The sequence below is a fragment of the Falco punctatus genome, assembly GCF_963210335.1.
Source record: "Falco punctatus genome assembly, chromosome: 5".
In the NCBI taxonomy this organism is placed as follows: Eukaryota; Metazoa; Chordata; class Aves; order Falconiformes; family Falconidae; genus Falco; species Falco punctatus.
Window position 1 is genome coordinate 16594860 of NC_137584.1, and position 21473 is coordinate 16616332.

At 42.1% G+C, this 21473-nt stretch overlaps 3 protein-coding genes across 15 annotated transcripts in view; 1 reads left to right on the top strand and 2 right to left on the bottom strand.

Annotated features, from left to right (window-relative positions):
• Positions 1 to 1110: 1110 nt before the first annotated feature.
• On the bottom strand, positions 1111 to 7987 carry PTP4A1 (protein tyrosine phosphatase 4A1). The gene is made up of 5 exons (XM_080388844.1): positions 7847 to 7987; positions 6253 to 6345; positions 5828 to 5958; positions 4098 to 4172; positions 1111 to 2724 (listed from the first exon to the last, which is right to left on the bottom strand). The coding sequence occupies exons 1-5, from the start codon at positions 7949 to 7951 to the stop codon at positions 2607 to 2609; spliced, it is 522 nt and encodes a 173-aa protein (XP_080244970.1). The 5' UTR covers positions 7952 to 7987; the 3' UTR covers positions 1111 to 2606.
• A 269-nt stretch (positions 7988 to 8256) lies between these two features.
• LOC308064389 (uncharacterized protein) lies at positions 8257 to 15386 on the bottom strand. The gene is made up of 2 exons (XM_080388845.1): positions 15253 to 15386; positions 8257 to 8397 (listed from the first exon to the last, which is right to left on the bottom strand). Exons 1-2 carry the CDS (start codon positions 15289 to 15291, stop codon positions 8302 to 8304), a joined length of 135 nt encoding a protein of 44 aa, XP_080244971.1. The 5' UTR covers positions 15292 to 15386; the 3' UTR covers positions 8257 to 8301.
• A 146-nt stretch (positions 15387 to 15532) lies between these two features.
• The window catches only part of LGSN (lengsin, lens protein with glutamine synthetase domain), a 126456-nt gene continuing 120515 nt past the window's right edge, over positions 15533 to 21473 (top strand). For 10 of the 13 annotated variants that reach the window (XR_013928350.1, XR_013928351.1, XR_013928352.1 and 7 more), the window contains exons 1-2: positions 15533 to 15668; positions 16244 to 17096. The gene's annotated coding sequence lies outside the window, so the exon portion shown is untranslated. The other 3 variants (XM_080388832.1, XM_080388833.1, XM_080388831.1) reach the window with 3 other exon arrangements.

Consider the following 21473-nt stretch of genomic DNA (forward strand, 5'->3'; position numbering starts at 1 on the left):
ACACACTCATGCAATTTTTTCCTCTTTAGAGCCCCATTTACTGAAATAAACTGGAATTAAACCTAGTATCAAGAGTTTGAAGGACCAAGCTCCCATCGCCAACACATTAGGTCTAAATGCAGCCTTCCTTACCCATTTCAATACTGTGGCGACGCAACAAAATCTGATGTATGTGCAGAAACAGCACTAGTAATTTTAAGTAAGAAATGCCTATGTATTTCACTGGTAGTTGTTTTACAGCTTCCTCCTAGTTCCATGAATAACAAATTAGTTTTAACTCAATTTGTATAGTAACATGTGTTAAACCAGTATTTACATGAGCCTGCTGTACTGCTGAGTAACAGTATTTTTATAGCTTTTGTCTTTGCAGTTGTTCATAAATTCTAGTCCATCCTGACACTAGAAATATTGATGAATTTGGATGTCGTTCCAAAAGAAAAGGCCTTACTTCCTCAGCTAAATAAAACTGTATGCCTTTAATCAGAATACCCTTTAAACCAAGTTTAATTTCCAAAGGAAAACTGAACTAGTTGAGTTTATTTTACTGCTTTACAGACTAAGTTAAATTATATTCAGTTTCAGACATTTTAAAATGATACAGAATTTCAAAGCGCTCTTTATGAGACTAAACCTTTCCTAAAGCAATCCTTCAGAAGTCTCGGTGAAGCTCATGTTGTACATAGCATCCTATCTCACCATTTAGAAAGGCAAGACACATTTAAACATAGCTTAATTCTCAGCAGACCTGGGCCTGAGCTTATTCATGATCACCAAGAAGAACAGCACCTCAGCTGGCTACTTAGTATTTTCCAGTTGTTATTAGGAAATTTGTTTACTACCCTGGAAACTCACACACAAGTCAGCTCAATTTTTTTCTCTATCTTCTGTTTGGACATAGCTTCAGTGTTGACAAAGAAGCATTGTATCATACTATGTGGGAATTAAATTCTAATGCTACTGATACAAGTGTTCTCCAGACTTTACAGATTGCATACTCTGCTGCATTCACTACAAAGACAGCTTCAAGAACACTATGCAAGTAACTTATTTTAGTACTGGGGAAGGGAAATCACAAGTAAGCTACATAAAGAAATACCTTACTTTCTACTATTAATTTTTGTCCACATTTATTTATGAGTAAAACAAACAACAAACATTACAGCGAAGGAGACATTCAGGCCAAGATTTAAAAGAAGAAAACAGATGCCTGGATAGATTCTGAATTTAGGCACCTCAAGATTGCTGACAAAGTACACAAAAATAAGTGAAAGTCATGAGCATTTCAGCAGATTTAAGTGCATTTCAGTATTTATTTAGATGTTTAAGCTCTCGCACTAGATTTTACAAGCTGGTGAACACTGGCAAAATTATTTCTCCCACAGAACTATAACCACACATTCCCAAGACAGTATAAATATATGGTTGAACTAACATTAATACACATCACCATTTTATCAATTACATAATAAAACAAATTATCAAGTATCCAAATATTAAGTTACGCAGCTTGAAAGGCATACAAAATATTACAGAGGTCTGCCCAAGTCATAGCAGAAACTCAAGAAAAACAAGAGAAAAAAAATAAAAATCACACTTTCAACAAAGCAATAGTTGGTAAACAACTTTCAATAAGTACAGTAAAAGAAACTACAAGATTTTTCAGAAATCCTCCAATTAAGAATTTTTAGCTACAATAACAAAGCATTTCTACGTTTTAAAAAAATATTTACTAAAGTAAAGGGCATATTCTATACTTCCTGCACAAGACAAAGGCAACATTTTACTAGAAATATTAAATAGCCCCTCCCAACCTTTTCAGGCCCTCTGTTAAGTTGCACATGAAGTGCCAACATTAATTTTACTGTAAGGCTTTTTGTCTGGAGACATTAAAGACTTGTGTGCTTCTGTACAATTTAAAAGATTTTCTATATGAATAACCAGAGAGTAATGATTTGTAAAATGGACAGGATCAGGTAACAGAAAAGTACAGATGCTGGGGTAAAAAGTTGCTGTAGTTCATAGTATTAAAAAGACAAGACTGTGCAAATCCTGATAATTCTAGTGCGATTGTGGGAGACAAAACATACAGTGAGCAGGCAAGACTACCTTAGAGGCCATATTCTTCCATATTGAAATGACTGTAGAAAAAACCCAAAAGATAGTAAGGTCCAGATAAGCTGGCAGTTCTCACATTATCACAACTATGATCATTTATAAGGAAAAACATGTAGTTGATATGCTGGGTATTTTGGCACCTAATCTCTACAGACTGATTTATTTTAGTACCCCAATTTTTAGTAGTTGAAACTAGGTGGGTAAGACTCAATGGCATGATTAAAGGATAGCTGAACTGAATTCATAATTAACAAACAAGGAGACAGCTCAGAAACCGGGTACAGCAAAAACCATTTACTGGGTCTCCAAACAGATGGATATTTACCTAAACATAGACATTGCATTTCTACTAAGCCTTTAGCCTATTAAATACTCCTAAGGAAGCTTCCTTAACTACTAAAAAAATATCAGACTGATGTCTTTGGCATGCAGTCTGCTTAATTCTAGTTTCCATCCTTTATTCCCAAAGAAGTACTATAGGCTGTTGAGCTTTACTGAATACAACAATTATTTCGGTGACCATTGGAGTCTTTAAAGCGCAGACGCATCTTGGGGCGGTATTTCTCCAAGTACAGAAGTTGCTTGCTGTTAAAAGCTCCACGCCGCTTCCTAGACAGAGGAAAAAAATATTTTAAACAGAATATTAATCTACTTCCTGGTGAAATAATATCACTAGAGAAAAATATTTTTAGGTCACTTAAAACCAATTACTAATTTAAGACTGTAACCAAAATAAGAATAATTAAAATATAAGTGCCAGGAAAGAGGGTGGTAGCTTCCTTTTAGAAATACCTTATTAGACTACAGGCTCAAAGGAGTACATAACATTTTAGACAATGTTTTAGCCTCTGATAGACACAACCCAAACATCTTGTATCTTTAGACAAAACTTCAAAAGGAAGTTATAGAGCAGATGTGAGATGGTAGTCTTAAGAAAGCTGAAGTTATTCAGTCTCTTGAAATAATTATGAGGAATACTACAATATTAAGGAAGTACATAAACATTATAACTCCCCATAATAAGAAGCTGAACAGAGATTGAGCTTTCTTGGTTTTCACACACCAGAAGCGTGTGAAAGAAGGGTAAATTTTTGTTGATGGTTTGGAATATCCACCAGGCTTCCTACTCTTCAGTTTGTATACACCAGCCTGTTAAGATATACAAGCTGAATTTAATGCTTTAAATGCTTGGCAACTATGCAAGAAGTTATGTTGGTACTGTTTATTTATGAGCTACAGCTTCTTTATAATATAGTTGAAACCTGCAAAATTAAGGTGCTGAGACTAAAATTGTTCTCATTCCACTTAGATACATTTGTTAAAAATTCCACAAAGAAATATTTTTCTTTGATAGACTACCAGAAAAGACTAGGAGGAACCATTTAGCACACTTTGATCCAATACAAAAGAAAGGATCCACAAACATGAATGAGTGTTAAGTCTAGCTAGCAGACAGAACCTACACTTCAAAAGTATCCTCTCTCTTGTAAGTATAAATAAAGATAACCCTGCAGATGTAACTGAATGTTAGTGGGTTATTTTTGGGGTTTTTTTTAAACAAACTGGCTCAAATAATTACTTACTGATTCTGGTTTCCACAGGAACAGAAAATACCCATCCCACAGACCAAGTCCTATACTTGCACTATGTGTGTTAGAAAGTTCAGATGTACTAAATATCTTACAGAAAAAGAGTAAAAGACAACAGCATTCAGAATTTCCTTTAGTGCTCAAGGATGTATCAGTGTGTTAAATCTTGGAAACAGCTAGACCAGGGGTCCTCAAACTACAGCCTGCAGGCTGGATACAGCCCCCCAGGGTCCTCAATCTGGCCCCTGGTACTTACAGAACCAACCCCCCCCTTCCCCGGGGGGTTGGGGGGGAACCAAGCAGCCAGACGACTGCCTACCACTTCATCCGCGCACCGGCCCCCTGTTTAAAAAGTTTGAGGACCCCTGAGCTAGAAGTTAGCTTCATACTTACAGTCTTATGAACTGCACCGCATCTTCATACTTCATTCCACATTCTATCAGCGCAAGAGCAACTAAGACTGGAGCTCTGGTAAACAAAAACAATATATATATATTCAGTTTAGCACTTGCCAATGCATACTTAGGAAAAAAAAAAGTTTACTTTCCCCAGTTCTCTTTTCTGTCCTTCCATGTATCTGATGTTTCTTCCCTGGGGAAGAAAAGAACACAGGCAAAAGGCATTTCTACATTAACTGAACCATTATACCATCTGTTTTTGAGCTACCTGTCCTTATTAAGAAGGGTTTTAATTAACTTTAGCCAACCTTAGCTTTGCTCACCTGACTTTCAGTACAGAAGAGGACAGCAGGAATAAAATGCAAGTAATCTTTACCCCTTTGTTTCAAAGCCAACTGAGTCTGGAAAAGAGTTGCATATGGGTTTCTATTCCCACAAAGAAGCATCCTCAAAAGCAGTCAGGACTCCAAAGCATGTCAGAAGAGGGGTTAGGCTCAATAGAAAACTCACAAGTCTTAGAAATAGCGTCACAAATTTTAGGAACAGTTGCAATCCACAGGCTGTTGCACACCCCTGAGGATTTCTTTGCTTGCCACAGTATTCTTCTTCTGTCAGAATACAGTTTTCAGTTGGGAAAGCTTTGATACAAATCAAACTCAAATACCTTAGTAATTTATGGCTAAAAAAATATCAAGACGAGCCCCCATTCCACACACCAGCAACAATGTGCATCTAATAGCAAGCTTAGGTGGTTTTCTATGTTCAGGGATTTAAAAAACCTTATATGATAAGAAGCTGGAATCTTCTTTTCAACTAGTTAACTGCCCAATTTTGAGCAAAAATCCAACAGCTATATCAACAGCCAAAGCAGCCTTCTTTTGGTAGCATTCACTACTACGGTAAACTTTGCTATGTGTGAAGCCATAATGCAAACAGTGGATAAGCCAGGCTTTAGGACAGCAAGACACGAAACCTCCATTTTATATTGGATATGCTGAAATCCATGGCTAGAATATGGCAACTGCTTTTTGAACAGGTCTAATTCTCAGGTAGTCTAGAACAACAGCAGCAAAACCATTATGTTCTCACAGCTGTTATTTTGTTTAAGACAGTGGCAGCAGACAGAGGGAATGGGGCTGAAGAGAATATTTAGTATTATCCATAAAAATGTTGAGCCACAGTGTTAAGAGATGAAACAGAAATGGAGCTTCAGGACTCCAGAGAACACTCTTCATCCCTCAAATACGTGGTAGATGAAAGTTGGTCTTCATGTGCCAGAACATCCCACTTGTAACCATTAGCCACTAATGATACCCTTGGTACAAAGAGACTGGCAATACTGCTGAAAAGGAGATGAAGAGGAAACTTACAGGTGGGTCACTAAAACCCAAATCCATTAGAAAGACATATAGAGAAAAAATCCATAAGACAACACAGCAAGACAAAAAAATATCAATGAGACACTCATTCATATACTTGGAATATACTTGTTTACTTCATTCAGCAGTTTTTGTGCGAGAGCTGTGATAATCGCATCATCTGTGGACTAAAATGCCTTTAAGGCCAATATATACATACAACAGTTTCCTGCTGTTTGAACTACTTCTAAGGTCATTCCAATACTGGATATGTGACTATTTTACATTTGCCTCAAACTTTTGTACTAGATCTTAACAAGTCTGACCAGGGATGGCAATTCAACAGATCTTTTAAAACTTTACCTACCTTCCAAGACCAGCAACACAGTGTACAGCGATACAACAACCAGGTTCTTCACGAAATTTAACTTTAAGGAGGTTTAGCCAATCATCAACAATCTGATTGGATGGTGGAGCACCGTCATCAAAGGGCCAATCCTAGGATATAGGACAACACACAAAAGAGCTGACTGCCAAGGGAACTACTCAAGGTTATGGGTTTCCAACAGAATAACCATAGCAATATTACAAATATATTCCTTTCAATCTGTTTTCATTGAGCAAGTGGTTTTGTCCAAAACCAGATTTTTTTCCTGACAAGAAAGGATGTCTATTCAGCTTTTGCCTCCATCACTGCTGGAATACACTTGTAGAATTAATTAGGTGGTGTGAAAAGAAAGTTTTTTTGGCAGGGGGTGGGTTATTTTTAAACTCTACTTCTACACTACTTACCAAAACCTGAATGCCTTCTTTTTCCACCGGAGCAGTGTCATAAGTAGCTTCACACACTCTTACCACTGTCGTAACACCGTATTTCTTAAGTTCCTAGGGAGTGAAAAAAAACCTGCTGTAAAGAGTAAATTGATTTAATTTACTGTTTAGTTTTCTCAACACGTTAGCTTATTAACTCATTCCACATTTTTCAGTAAGTAAACTCATGCAAATGTTTGCCACCCTGCATAGAACACAGAAAGCTGAAATAAATTAAACCCTGCGTGCTATTGCCAGATACCTTTAAGCTCTTCTGCAAACATAGCTGAAGATTTAAGTTTTGTTATGTTGGATCAAACTTTTTTCTTTTAAAGTCAGTTCTAGATATTGATGAAATAATTAGTCCATCTCTAAAAGACCATTCCTTTTAAAGGAACAGGAAACTTCCTGGTTTGCAAATCTACATGCTTCACTAGGAGTTTGGAGGGGTTTAGAGCTTCCCCTTCTCTCCCTCTACTTGAAACAGGTTTGTAAGACGTCTTACTGTTTATGAGCACAAGACAATCATTTATTCCAGTTCCTGAATTACCATAACTAGAGAATAACAAAAATTTAACTTTTCATTTTTCTACTAGCCTCAATTTAAAAAAAAAACAACCACAAAACCAAACAAAAAAACCCCAGTCACTCTTCATCCTCCCTGCAATAATTCATCATTCACACTGTCAATGGTAATGACTGAAACATAACCTCAGCATACTTCATCTAGTTGTGAGATTGTAACAGCAAACAAATGCTATATCACTGTATTTCTCGTACATTATCCCACACTGAATGCAACAGAGGTATAATACACCTAAAATATTAATGCTTAGACCTTACAAGGAGGTAACTTTGGAGGAACCTCCTGTTAGCATACATGCATACACTTCTAACTGTGCATTTTATAACTCCAACATGCCAGGTGCAAGGTTTAGATCATAATTCACATATTGGCTATATATGCCAAACCACAATTTCAGCATGTACCAAAATACTTAAAAGTAGCTTCAGCAGCTCTGGATGCAGAGCAAGCCTACCACCACAAACTTCACTCAGGTAGACACTGACACTCAGAGGATTCTCTTAAGCTACACTAGAACCATGATGTGCTGATACTGAAGGGAGATAGGCAGTGAAAGCATATTGCTATCCTGTTATTTGTTCCTAAGGTTCTAATCCACAACGTACAGTGAATTGTTTTCTTTTTACTCACTATGCAATAGGTGCAAGGAAATGTTACACCACTTTAGATGAATCTAAATGTGAGTCCCTACTGCCAGATAATTCCTGTTTGCAGATATAAACAATGTACTAGACAGTATAATTATTTCTTTGCTTCAGGTTCAGAAGTACGTTTTTGTGAAGGCCAAACTATATCTGAATAGATTTGTTCGTAGGTCTTTGAAACATGGCATCAGTATTTGAAATAAGTCAATATACGTATGAACAGTCTCAGTACCTCTTCATACGGCTTCCACAGCTGTTATCAATTAGTAGAGAAAGAAATTATTAATATAGCATGCTGTTCAGGCAGTAAAAAAGTACATCAGTAAGAATTCTGTCCTGGCCTTACCTCAATAAATTTGTTTAAGGTTGCATTGGTTGGATTGTGTGTGATTAGGAATCTCATGTTCTTGTAAGTGATTTCCACAGGAGCTGGGCGGTTCATTCGGGCCATATTGATTTAATTAAACATGCAACAAGATTATGAAAGGATTCAAAAAAAATTCTAATACAGAAGTGATGTAGAGAAACTGAAGTCTACTTCACTATACTCCACGTGAAATTCTCAGTGCTTGGAAGTATGAAGTTGGGAGCAATGGGAAATGAAATGAACCTCCTAACAAGAAGCAGCAATTCTTCAATCCAGTAATACTGAGGCAAAAGAAAGGCAGTGCACTGAGGTTTACCCCATCCAGGTCTGAATTCTGTTGTTAAATGCTCTGCCAATTTCAATTCAATACTTCTTATCCTGGTCAACCACTCTTAGGGGGGCTTCTTGGTGGAGTAGTAATGAATTTCTACAGTTCACTTGTCTGCATAGAGGTCGTGCTGTGCCTGGCAGTAGTCTCCACTGCCCTTCAGAAACTCCATAAATGTGTGACCAAGAACACCACAGAACTGCTGTAAAGAGAGGAGAGAAAAAAAACAAAAAACAAACCATGAGCACAGGTGGAGCAAGGTTATTCTGAAGACACCAAGCATTATAAAATGAAAAAAATAAAACCAGAACAACTAAGTAGTTTCACAAGGTTTATTTCATAATCTAAGAATCAGGTTTGCATAATAGAGTCCTGTTACCTTTCTTAGCAGGGAGTACTTGAAGCAACCCTATATGGAAAGTTTGTATTAAACTAAATTTATTTTCAACACCAAAACTTGAAATGTATTAAAATACCAATTCCAATGTGCTAAACACACAGAATTGCTATAACAGACTTACTCTTTCTTAAAAACGTGATTTTTTAAAAAAAAGTTATTTTCTGGCCGGGACACAGAATTATCAGTTCTTTGCCTTCATAAATCTGGTTTCTAGCAAACAGAAGCTGTAACTTCATTGTAGCAATGTTCAGATTTTTTTTAAAACTCCAAACCAGCTCTATGCATCCATCCACATATATCATCAGGGCAATCATACACAAGAAAATAAAGGGAAAGAGACAATATTTCAGTGGTCTACACTCAAACCTTCCCATTCAAAGCAAACCAGCAGCCTGTGCTGAAAAGCTTCCAAACCATGAGGAAAATTAAAAAAATCAGGTCCTAGAGACAACTGCACAGGAAGTCCTGATAATAGCCAATGTCTTCACATACTTTACCAAAGGGCCAGAAGACAAAGCTACATGCAAGTAAGTCACAGTTACTAACTGCCATCTAGGATTCTGAGTCAGACCAAGACCCCACCACAGGCACTAAACCATCTACAACTCTAACAACGATTAGCATTAAGCAGAAGTCACAACAGATCAGCAGTCTAATTGTTGAATTTTCTAAGCAGTATAGAATCACAGAATAGTTTGGGTTAGAAGAGAACTTCAAACGTCATTTAAAGAATTGCAGCAATGTTTTATGTTGTAGACATGGCTTTGCTCCATTGGTAAATCCAGAAGAGAGGAAATTCAGTAACAGAGTAGTAGTATCAGAGAACATAAAAATCATTCAGATCGGACTGTAGCAGATGAGTAGAACCGCATCACAGTGTTGCAAAGGACCTTTAGAAAAAGCAGACCAAACACCTCCAGGCATCCTTTTCATGTTTTCAGACAGCTTCCGGGTAAGAAATGTAAGGATGTGTCTTAATCACAGGCACAGCTTGCAAAAAAAAAAAACAAAACAAAAAAACCCTCACCACCACCACCCCACCCCACCCAACAAACATGAGAAAGAAGTCAGCAGAAACAAACTAATTGGATGATTTCACATGCACTTAGCTGCCACTACAAAGACAATACCATCACCGTTTCTGTAAAGACTGTAGGATTAGGTTTGCCAGTTACTTGCAAAAAAAAAATTTCAGTTTTTATTTCTGATAATTTGAGGGGCAGTGAGAACTCTAAAACTAATAGGTGTGAAAAAGGAGTAAGAAGGATCCTCTGAAGACTAAGGCAACAGAGTAACAGGAACCAGTAGAATTCAGACTCGCAAGAACTCCAAGAATTGTCATCTGACACACCAGCCATACCCCAGTAAGTATGCATTAAAAAGACTCAAGACTCCTAGGACCAGAGCTAGCGTACACCTAAAATAGCAACAACAACAAAAAAGAATCTAAGATAGCTTATTTAAAGTCAATTTCAATTAGCTTAAGAAGCAGAACAGCAAAAAAGGACAGGACAGCTTTAAGCAGATACAGCTGCCCAAGCTCTCGTACTGCTTTTTGCATGTACTGGCAGATCTCATGTTTATTTCTTCTTGAGATTGCTAACAGGAATCATAACCTGTCCTTTTCCCTGGTAGAGAATGAGGGAATTTAAGCTGTCAAAAACAGAAAAGCATGCAAGTGAGTTTGAGGAGATAGAATGGGGTCAGAAAAAAAAAAAAGTAAAGGTAAGGGTAAAAGAAAGACCTTTCAATCTGGAAGATGGAGATTTTTGGGAATAAAGAATGTAGAGTAATTGGAAACAGTTAACATACTGGGGCAGGTAGGAAGTAAGGAGTAATGAGGATTCATCCAGTCTGGCAGACAGGCTGCCCTTAGTACACAACTAGGACTACTCAATACAGTACCAGACAAACTCATAATGGGGGTAAGGAGGAGGTCAGGCAGCACAGCATTAGTTAAATAATAAATCCTACTTTTTTAATGCAGACTGTTAATCACATCTAGAGACTGGATGCACAGTTCAAATTCTTATACAAAGGTGAAGCAAGTACATTATACAATGTTAAGTTTGAGTTCTCTGTGTAATTAACCCCCACAAATGAATTAATTCTGTTAATACTGACTTAACAGTTAGCAATTAGACACATCAGCACCTTACTAATTCACACAACTAAGGACTTAACCAAGCATGTATTTGAGTCTCACTGTTTGCCTTGGCAACTGCTGGTGCCACATTACAAAGGAGCAAAGCTCACATTTTCCTTTGATGCCATCACTTCTCACCCTTGCTAGCCAGAAAGCTCCACAGGCAGACCAACTCCTTTAGGCAGCAACACACTGTACCATCCCAAGACAGCTTTGCCAACCCAATTTAGTTCTGTTCTGGGAGTCAAACGAAAATTAAAGACAAGTAGTACACTGTCATGCTGTTTGTTATGGCATTAAGCCAGAGTACAAGGCTTCACCTATCCTCAGCAAAAAGACCTGAAAGACAAAAAATCGGCTGTAAAGACTGTTGCAGTAATTAAGATCACCCTGGGGCTTAGGGGGAACTCAAATGATGTAAGCAACTTTTGAAAGGCTTGGAAATAACTGAGACCATACAGTAATTTTAAAATGGTAACTACTTAGTAAGTAAGCTATCAACAAAGTCAAGATAGCATATGAAAGCGTAAGGCTGCATAAGTAAAACTCCAACGCATAGTATTGTATGCAGAAGTTTCTTTAGCAGAATGACACCAACTCATCATTTGTACCATCAAGTTGGGTACTCCACCGTATTCTTTTCAATTTACATATGCGTTTTCCTTAAGGAAAATTAACACTGAAGAGTTTTGGAAACAGCAGCTGCAGTTTCTATCAGTAACAGAAAGTCAAACAATGTTTAGACTGTTAGATCCATCAAAACAAACTTAGAAAACAAAACTAAGGTTAATATGCCTATTAAGAGAAGGTATCCCATCCAAATCATGCTAGCGATAATTGTACAATCTACTACCATTTATGCTAGGAAACATTAGAGCATAGTTTATTCAAGCAAGAGGAAGACATCTTGAAAAGAAAAGCTTTAATTCATGCCCTTCTTCGGGACAGGAAGCTAAACTATCTGTCTTCACTGACAAGCAGATTCACATGTATGCTAATTATGGGTTTGAAAAATGACCTGTCTGGTAAAAACCGCTTATGAAAGTAATCTTTTAGATCATTACTGGTATGTGGAAAGCAGAGAGGTGTAAGTTTATCCCATGCTGCTGACATTCTTGTTCACAATGCTGCAGCATCTTGAGAAGCATGTGAACAAAAGCACTGATTTATACAGTTACATAACAGTTTACCTTCAGAAAACATGCGAGATGGTTCCCACTTGCCCAATCCACCTGTTCTGACAGCAGAAACATTTATACCCAGAACCAACTATGTGGTGGTGTCACATTCTCTGAAGTCAAGACTCGCCACACACTCACCCAATGAAACCACAGGATCAAAACTAGAAAGCTAATGACATTTCATTACAATTTGAGAACACCTACAAATAAATTAATTATTCTAACTTGCTACCCAACAAAAACTTACTGAAGGACAGAGGAACAAATACTCCTGAATTTATCTCAATACTCAAGGCCTAAGCAGCAACTGCTAAGGCAGAGAAGGAGGAGTGGGAGAGTAAAGGGTACAAACTGCAGAGCCATTATGCAAGGCAGAGGCACACTTTCGTTGGGTATTGTTGACAAGATGCATCTTCTATCTACTGGACACATGAATGCCTTACTATGATACCCACCGTGATAACACTAGCTGTTTTGGACCACAGAAAGCGACCCAAGGCCTCAGAAAATACACTGATGTATCACAGATGGGAGATTCCAAAGGCTTATCATAAATTTGTTACAACATGCTCTGTGAAGGAAGCATTTTTTTGTGGTTCAAGTACACACAGCTTAGGGGGAAGAAAAAATTATCTCAAAATTTCCTGTATAACAAGTCAATGCAACTTCCAGAGATGATGAAACTGAGGCCATGTGACCGTGTTCCTAGTTCTTCTGCTTGTACAATGAAAAAAACCCAACAAAACCAACCCATGGAACGAAGCCTTAACAGGTATCAGGGAAAATAAGATATCACAGAAGCCATTCCATACCCTTGTCTAATGTATCCTCTGGAGTTTCTGAAAGCAGTCACTCTCAAAATTACTGAACACTGTCACTACAGTAGCAAACTACGTAAATCCTGTCATTGTACTCAATTATTCCATTACGTTTTAAACAGTAACACAAGAAATTTAGCATATGCATGCAAAGACAGTTATTGCTGTATTTTATTGTGTCTAATAAAGGTATGAGTGCCAAACAAGAGCTGGATCTGTGAAGAAAGCTGTAAGGAGTTACTGACTTACACTTAACACAGAAGTACCTCTTGTACTGATCTGATAGAATGAGTTTAAGTTTTTTTAAATAAGGTGACAATCTGCTACTAGTTTAGAACTCAGTCATACCCTGAATTGGGCATTCTTGGTTATCTTTAAAGTAAGTGATCACATACAGTCAGCCTACACACCGGATCCAACACTCTTCCGTGGCACATATTCTGTTAGAACAGGAAGGTTTCACAAGACAGAAGTTATTAGATAAAGCTGAATTCTATTTATTTACTACCTTACTGACACTTCTAGTTTTGGTAAGACAATGACATCCTTCTCCCTTGGCTCCTGCTATATCTGTCACTTTTCTTTCTCACTCTCATGTTTCCTCCCATGGTCGTGCAATTTCTGTATTGCTTCTTCCACATTTTCCCCTGAAATGATTTTGTTCCTGTAAGACAATTTCAAACCTCTTTGCTGTTCCATCAATGGAATAATAAGAGTTGACATTTAAGTGTCTTCTTCAGGTGTTTTGATGACAGCTTTATGAGATTACAAGGAGACACGGCTCATACTTCTGAGTCACTGGTTTGGAAAGACTCTGCAGATGCAGGTAGACATATTGGAAAGTTGTCTTCAGAAGCAGTAAGAAACACCAGACTCACAGGACCCTAGCACCAGAGAGACTGCATTTGTCAGCTCATAATATCTGCAAGGTGTGTAGCTGGCTACCAGGCAGCAACGGAGACCCATGCATAACCACCAACCCCACCTCTACTACCACAGATTACCCTATTTTGATGAGGCTTTGTCTTTCTTGCTTCCCTGCTTTTGTAGGGCATACTACCATCGGCAAGCCTTGCACTGCTTGTACTTAAATACACACTGTGCTTAATGGTTATAGATGGTAGGCAGCACAGAAACAGAGATTACTAAGGGAGTTCAAAAAAACTCAAAACGCACACATATGAGGAAAAGCAAAAACTTCTAACGCTGAACTGTGACGCACCTCCAGAAGGAAATGCCTTCCTTGAAAAGCCAAATGCAAGGTCTTAAAAGCAGGTTAGGTCAAAATTCAGGTACTTCGCATTCGTGAGCTTCTGGGGGTCGACAGCAGACTGTTACAGAAACATCCACTTCCACGTGTACTTAAAAATGACTCCTCTGCGGACTTTTTCTCCCGTTGAGGAGCCATCTAAAAGCCCAGCCTAAACAAGGCCGGCTGCATACGGGAGCTCGGGCGCACCCCACCTCTGCTGCATCAAGCTCATTTCGGAAAGGACTCACGTCCTCGCTCGCAGCCGGCTCTGACTGCCCGCCCGGGCACGCCGCAAACAAAGCGGCCGCCCGGCTGCCCTGCCCCGGCGGCGGCCGCGCACGTGGGGCCGCGGCGGGGGCGAGCGCGGCCGCCCCAGCCAGCCAAGCCGGCCGCCAGCGCCGCACCACCGGGCCGGCGGGCGCCCACGGGCAAGCCCCGGCTTGCCCGGAAAGCCCCGAGCGCCGCGTCAATCCGCCGCGGGGCGCCGGGCCCTCGGCTCGCCCGCGTTCCCCCAGCGAGGAGACGCTGTCCCGGCCGTGACACCGCCCCGCGGGCCCAGCCGTCGCCCCAGCTGCGGCGGTCACGGGTTCGCATCACGCTTCGATCAGGCTCTCGACGCGGAGCCATCTTGTCCCCCGGAGCCGCCGCCCGGCCCCGGCCTCCCCCCGGCAGGGGGCTCCCGGACCCCGCCGCCGCCGCGCCACCGGCCTGACGCGGCCCAGGGGCGCGGGAGCCCCGGCTGCAGGGGCGGCTGCCCTTCCCGGCGGCTTCCCGCCCCGGCACGGCCCGACGGACGCCGCCAGACCGCGGCGCGGGGAAGGCCCGGGCGGGTGGGGCCGGCGGCCGCCAGGCTCACAAAGCGGCTTTGTGCCCGGGCCGGGCCGCTCAGCAGCCGCGGCCAGGTCGCCCCCTCCTACCCTCCCAGCAGAGACGGCGAGAAGGGGCAGTGGCAGCCCAGAGCAGGAGAGGGGCTCCGGGGGCGGGAGGAAGGCCGAGCCGCGCTGCGGGCGGGCCGGTCCGCCTCCCTTGCGGCACGCCTAAGGGGAGCCGCAACCCGGCGCTGCGAGCAGCCGCCCGGAGCCGGCGTGGCCCGGGCAACAGAACAAAGAGACAACATGGAGGAGACGGGGGAGGGGGGCGAGGGCGGGGGGGGGGGACAGGACAGGCGCGGGAGCCGGGCACAGGCGGCGGGGCGTACGCCCGGCGGGGCGAGGGGCTGGGGGACACGGACCCGGGCGCGGGGGGGCGGGCAGCACTCACAGGAATATGGTTACTCATTGAAGACTGTAGCCTGATCATACAGCCGGGGTGCGGGCGCCACCGCCGGGGGCAGGAGGAGCAGAACCAGGAGGACGCGGAGGCGCTGGAGGCCGCGGAGCTGCCGGAGGGGGTTCGGCGGCGGAGCGGGGATGGACCATACAGCTGCGGCGGCGGGCGGCTCTGCGGGCTGGCGCGGAGCGGACGCGGCTGCACCGGGAGGGACACTTGGCGCCGCCTCCCGCACAAGCGCCCCTCAGTCACGCACGTCAGTGACGAGCGTCGCGCCCGTCCAATTAGCGGCGCCGCCAGCGCGTCCGGGGCGGGAGCGGGGCGCCGCGGGGGCGTGGCGCTGGCGGAGGCGCGGCGCTGGCGGAGGCGCGAGGGAGTCGAGAGGCGGAGGCAGCCGGCGAGAACCGGTTAGTGAATGAAGCCGGTGGCGGCGGGGCCGGGGAGGGGCGCGGCGCGGCGGGGGCAGCGCGGGACGCGCGGGCGGGCGCGGGACCGCCGCCAGGGGCCGGGCCGGGCCGGGGCCGCCCTGCGCGGGAGTCCCGCCCGCCGCGACTTCGCCGGGAGGCCCCTGGCGCGGCCTCCGGCTCCCCTAAGGGCGGCGAGTTCTAGACTCTTCCCCGGGCCTCCGATGCAGGGCGGCCGGTTGGCGCTCCGCGGCCGCTGCAGCCCGCCTGTTGGCGGAGGGGGATGCCGGAGGGCAGAGGCCCGGCGGGGCTGAGGGGAAGGCGGCGCGGGCAGGCGGGGGGCGGCGGGAGGGCCGCTCGCTCGGGGTGGCGGGGCGCGGGTGGCGTAGCCGCCGTCAGGGGCGCAGCGCGGCGCCGGCCGGCGCTCTGCACGCGTGGTAATTCCCAAGCCCTCCGCGCGCGGGCTGCAAAACCTCTTTTGCTAGTTTAATGCTATTCGGAAGCTCTTAATGCGTTTCGTTCGCAGATTATTCTGCGCTTATAAGTCGAGATAAAACCCGTGATTTCTGGTTTTACAGATGGGAGGTCGGCCCAGTAGGCCAGAAGCGGTGTGGGACACAACATGGACTCTGCCGGGCTTGCGCTCCCCCGTCCTAGGGAACGCTGCCTGCCGAGGCCCGGGGGTTGCAAGGCAGGCCCGGGGGTTACAAGGCAGGCCCGGGGGTTACAAGGCAGGCTTCCCGAGGTGGGACCCGGCGGTGGGAAACACCTGCGGTATCCCTGCCGTCTGCAGCTGATGGAGACGGGGGAGCCAGTCCCCAGCTGGACACCGTCAACCTGGAAAACACCTTAAAATGTGGGTCAGCGCTAGCTTTATTAAATAGTAGGCTATTTTTAGCTTCAGTTAGTCTGATACTGCCCTAGTTATGTTTAAGTGGTTAACCCTTTCTTCTGCACATGTTGTCACTGCAACTATACAGGTTACAAGAGTCTGCAGAAATTGTTTTTTTATCTCAAAAATAAACAGTTCTGAATCTCGGCCGTTTGTATTTTCTTGTACAAAGGCATGGCTGCTTTGTGGTTTTGTCCAAATTTTAATTTTTTATAACCTGCAGAAACCATGTTTTGTTCAGAGGAGGTTTCCATGGTAACTGACGCTAGAGTTGTTATTCAGAACATGTCAGAACATGTCTGTTACCTTGCACTCCACCTGGCTTCAGGTGCTCATAAGCTAATTTCTGACCAGGAGCCATGTCTCTGCTAAGATAGTATAATTAGCTTATCTGGGCTGTGTTTATTTACAGTTGCCTTATATATTTATTGACTGACTCAGGGCACACATCTGGTGAACTTGCAGCAGTTTCCACTTCTCCATTTAAAACTTCTTGAAAATGTGCTCAGAATCCTGTAAAATAGGAAGATGATCCCAAGGTAAATGACTGCTTGGAATATGGTGTATTTGCCGATGGTTACAATATTAGGAAGGTTTGCCTGGGGCAGCATGGGAGAGAGTCAACACAGCTTCTCGCTTGTCAATAAAGCTTGAGGAATTTGCTCTGGATAGAGTTCTGAAACGGATTAAACAGCTCTTTACCTGCTTTAATCCATGCTGTTGGTTTTTGGGGGCTTTTTTGCTCCCAGCAATGCAAGCTTTTGTTTACTGTTTCATTGCACATTAAACTGATTAGGATTTTAGGATCAAATTGCTTTCTGCTGCAGCATCCTTTCGGTACTGTAGCACAGTAGTTTACACTGGAAATAAGAGTCATTGGCAGTTCTTTGTAATTAGATACCCTAAGAAGAAATGATTTAGCTCAGAAATATTGTAGTCTAAAACCACATGTTGTTTGGGTGTTGGTTTTTTTTTTGAGGAAAGAATGCCTGTGTCATTTTATCTATTTAATATTGATTTTTATTATGATAGTCCCTGTCTGGACCCCCTAGCTGTGATTAATTATGTCACACTAGTTGGCACGTAAGGTGCAGTTCCTGTGTCTTATACTGTGAGAGGACAAGAGATACTTGGAGCGTTAGAAGCAGACTGCAGTACGTGGTCTGCTATTTCATATAACATAGGACAAAGTCAAAGATGGGAGAGATAGGCAAGTGGATAGGTACAAGGTGCCAGCTACTGAAGTGATGAACCAAGGTGGGTTGAAGGCACAGAAACTAACAGAAAGAGACAAGACCCCTGAAAAAATTTAAAGGTAAAAAAAAAAAAGTTGTAAAGAGAAATGTGTGGTGAATTGAGAAGAGACTGATATTAATCAGTTTGTGAAGCAAAGATGTGATCACCACCATTGTTGTGGTATTAGGAAGATTAATATAACTTTTATGATAAGAGGCTATAGTAGGAAAAAAATTAAATATATTTTTGAGGCAATATGAGTCAAAAATAAAATGTGGGCATAACCGAAGTGTCCAGCCCTTACCTGCTTGACTATTATCAATATATTTGGGAAGTTTTAATAGCAAGTTGTGCATTAAACCAGTCAATTTGAGGAATACTGAAGTTTCAAAAAACCAAATGATAAGTTATACCTTATAATTACTGTCTTTTGTTTTATAAAACCTGCTATTTTGTAATCTCTGATAACTTGGCGTTGCCTTATTCTCTTAAGTATAATAGAGAAAAAAAATCTCCTTTTCACTTTCTTTATATAAAAGTCTACATACTTCATATGCTTTCTTAGACATTTTTGCCAAGAAGAGGAATCCTAATAAAATTAGGAAACAATGTGCTGTCCATGCATCACTTTGAAGTGGTTTGTTTTAATTTCTTGCTAGTACGTCTGTTCTGGTTTGAGAGTGCTGCCTCTATGATTCATGAAAGTTAAACTTTAAAATATTATTTTTATGTTTGAAATACGTATCTTTATGTATCAACTAATAGAAATGTTACTCAAAGACTAAATAAAAATACTGATTCTTAATGTGCTTGTGTGTTGCAGACACTTAAATTCTTAAGTCCCTATAGACAGAAGTCAGTTGTTCCTGACATTCATCTGAATCTGCTGTATCACTACATGCGCGTAAAAAATCCAAGCAGTTGTATACCGGAGAGACATAATAGAATCTGAATTTAAGTATTGTTTGGATATAGTTTCACTGTGTTTATGTGGGCTAATCCTATTTTAAATTTGAATGGAATAGGGAATTTTACATAGTTATTGATGCCATGTCCATACACGCTTAAGGGTTTGCTGGGTAGATCTTTGATTTGCTGATATTGACTTAGCTTTTTTGGTAAAATCTCTGAAGGCTGTATTTATGCCCGTGTCATGCCAATGTTTAAAATGGTGAAGTGTGTTGACTGTGACCAGGTTAGACTAATCTAACAGAAAACTCATACATGATTAAGCTGATTAAAACAAAAAAGAATTAAAGGATAATAATATAATTAATGCAAATCAATGTAGTTCTAAGGGAAATAGTTTTTGTAAAGAAAGCTGACTTAATGGCTTGATAAGGTTACGAGGTTGGCATTAAGGCAAGTGCAATGCCGTAACACACACTAAATGTCCATGTTTTCAAACAGTTTTATCAAAGGAGTGCAATCAAAGATCACTGAAAAAGACAAGTGTGACTGGTGCAAAGACTAATGAATAGCATGTAACAATGATGTCGACACAGTTGTGCAGAATTAACCTAGATTGTTTAGTAACTTGTCTTCACTCAGACATGTGTTTTAGTACAGACACTTGCAAAGTCATACAGCTAGAAACAGGAACACAAGCAAGATTTATAAGTTTTTCAGAAAGTTTCTGTTACTCTAAATAGGGTCCAGGGATTCTAATGGACAAGTAAGTCAATATGAACTCCCAGGGCTGTGTTATAGTAACAGTAAAAATGACCCTTACGTGATCCTAGATATATAGCATGAAATTGTGAGAAGGAGGAGGGATTTTTATTTTTAAATAGCATCGATACTATTGAAATACCATATGCAGTTCTGTTGACCACAGACTTCTCAAGTTACCTTATTTTTTGATATTAAAAAAACAGCCATATGTCTGGAGCTTATGTGTGGCATTTTTCATGTGCCCTGTTACTCCTGCCTTTACACTTACTGCTCCTACTCAGCCCTTCTTTCACTCTTCACATTAGGTTCAGTGCCATGGTGTTTCTCGGATCCTATGATCTGGGTTTTGGGTGAACAGGGTGATGGAGCAGAAGCAACTGCAGGACAGTGTTAATTGTTTCTGTACACAGCCATGTCTTAGTGATGTCTTGGTGAGAATGCAAAGCTGCAAAAAATGTTCAAAAACTGGAAACAGTAAAACATGTAAAGGACTCCCTATTTAACTCACAAAGTAGATCAGTGGTATCTCACAAGGGAAAAATACAAGCTTCTAAAAGTTTCCTAATTCGAAGAGTAAGGTGGAATGGATGGTGAAAGGCTGGCAAACTCACGTTATGACAAATACAAGTTACTGGCTTCAGTAGAGTCACTGGGTGAAATTTCATACTGTGATGCAAAGGAGGTCGTAAACTACAAAGTACAGGTTTTGTATCTTGAGGCAAGAATTTAATAGGAAAAGGAGGCTTTTAATAGAAGATCGTTTATTTGGGTTTTTTTTAGCTAGTTCAAACTCCTCATAGTATTTATATTGCAAAGGAGATGTATAATGTCTTAAATTTTGCCTTACCTGGAAATTGTAAATTTCATTAATAGTTACAATTTAAATGAGTGCTGCTTTATGTTTCTCCACTGATGATAATTTCTTTGTGTATATGAAATTCTAAATAACTTAGTTTCTTGCTCTTGTCAAATTTTACTATGTCAGCTTCATTTCAGTGGCTTGTTTATTCTCCACTCTGGCATATTTTCATCTTTATTGTTTGATGGATGTCTTCAGTCAAAATCTGTTTTCAAACTGCTTTGTTTTGTTCAGTCCTTTAAAAAGTCTCATGACTGTTTAATGTTAGTTCATAGGCAGACTTTGGCCGGTTTGGGAGACTGGTTGACAGAGTCCCTGAGAGACAGCCCTGAAGGGTCAGGGGGTCCAGGAGGGCTGGACATTCTTCAAGAAGATAGTCTTAAAGGCGCAGGAGGGGCTGTCCCCGTGTGCCAAAAGACAGGACAGGGAAAGAAGACTGGCCTGGCTGAACAGAGAGCTTTGGCTGGAACTCGGGGGAAAAAGGAGAGTTCACCACCTTTGGAAGAAGGGGCAGGAAACTGGAGGACTATAAGGATGCCATGAGGTTATTCAGGGAGAAGACTAGAGAGGCAAAAGCCCAGCAAGAACTCAGGCTGGCTATTGCCATTAAAGATAATAAAAAATGTTTTTACAAACACATAAGAAACAAAAGGAGGGCCAAGGAGAATCTCTGTCCTTTATTGGATGCGGCAGAGAACGTTGCCACAAAGGATGAGCAAAAGGCCGAGGTACTCAGTGCTGTCTTTGCTTCAGTCTTTAATAGGAAGACCAGTTACCCTCTGGGTACTCAGCCCCCTGAGCTGGAAGACGGGGATGAGGAACAGAAGAAGTCCCAACAGTTCAGGAGGGAATGGTTAGTGACCTGCTGCTCCACTTGGGCATGCACAAGTCTATGGGGCAGGATAGGATCCACCCAAGGGTACTGAAGGAGCTGGCAGAAGAGTGTGTCAAGCCACTCTCTGTCATTTATAAACGATCCTGGCTAACCAGGGAGGTCCCAGAAGACTAGTGGTTAACCATGTGACACCCATCTACAAGAAGGGCAGGAAAGAGGATCTGGGAAACTACAGGTCTGTCAGCCTGACCTTGGTGCCAGGGAAGTTTATGGAGCAGATCATCCTGAATGCCATCACGTGGCATGAACAGG

Coding starts and splice junctions, on each gene's coding strand:
- LOC308064389 (XM_080388845.1), bottom strand. CDS start 15,291: ATGATCAGGCTACAGTCTTCAATGAGTAACCATATTCCT. Junction 8,398..15,252: donor CAATGAGTAACCATATTCCT/GTGAGTGCTGCC, acceptor CTCTCTTTACAG/CAGTTCTGTGGTGTTCTTGG.
- PTP4A1 (XM_080388844.1), bottom strand. CDS start 7,951: ATGGCCCGAATGAACCGCCCAGCTCCTGTGGAAATCACTTACAAGAAC. Junction 5,959..6,252: donor AAGAAGGCATTCAGGTTTTG/GTAAGTAGTGTA, acceptor CCTATATCCTAG/GATTGGCCCTTTGATGACGG. Junction 2,725..4,097: donor GCGGTGCAGTTCATAAGACT/GTAAGTATGAAG, acceptor TCCTCTGTCTAG/GAAGCGGCGTGGAGCTTTTA.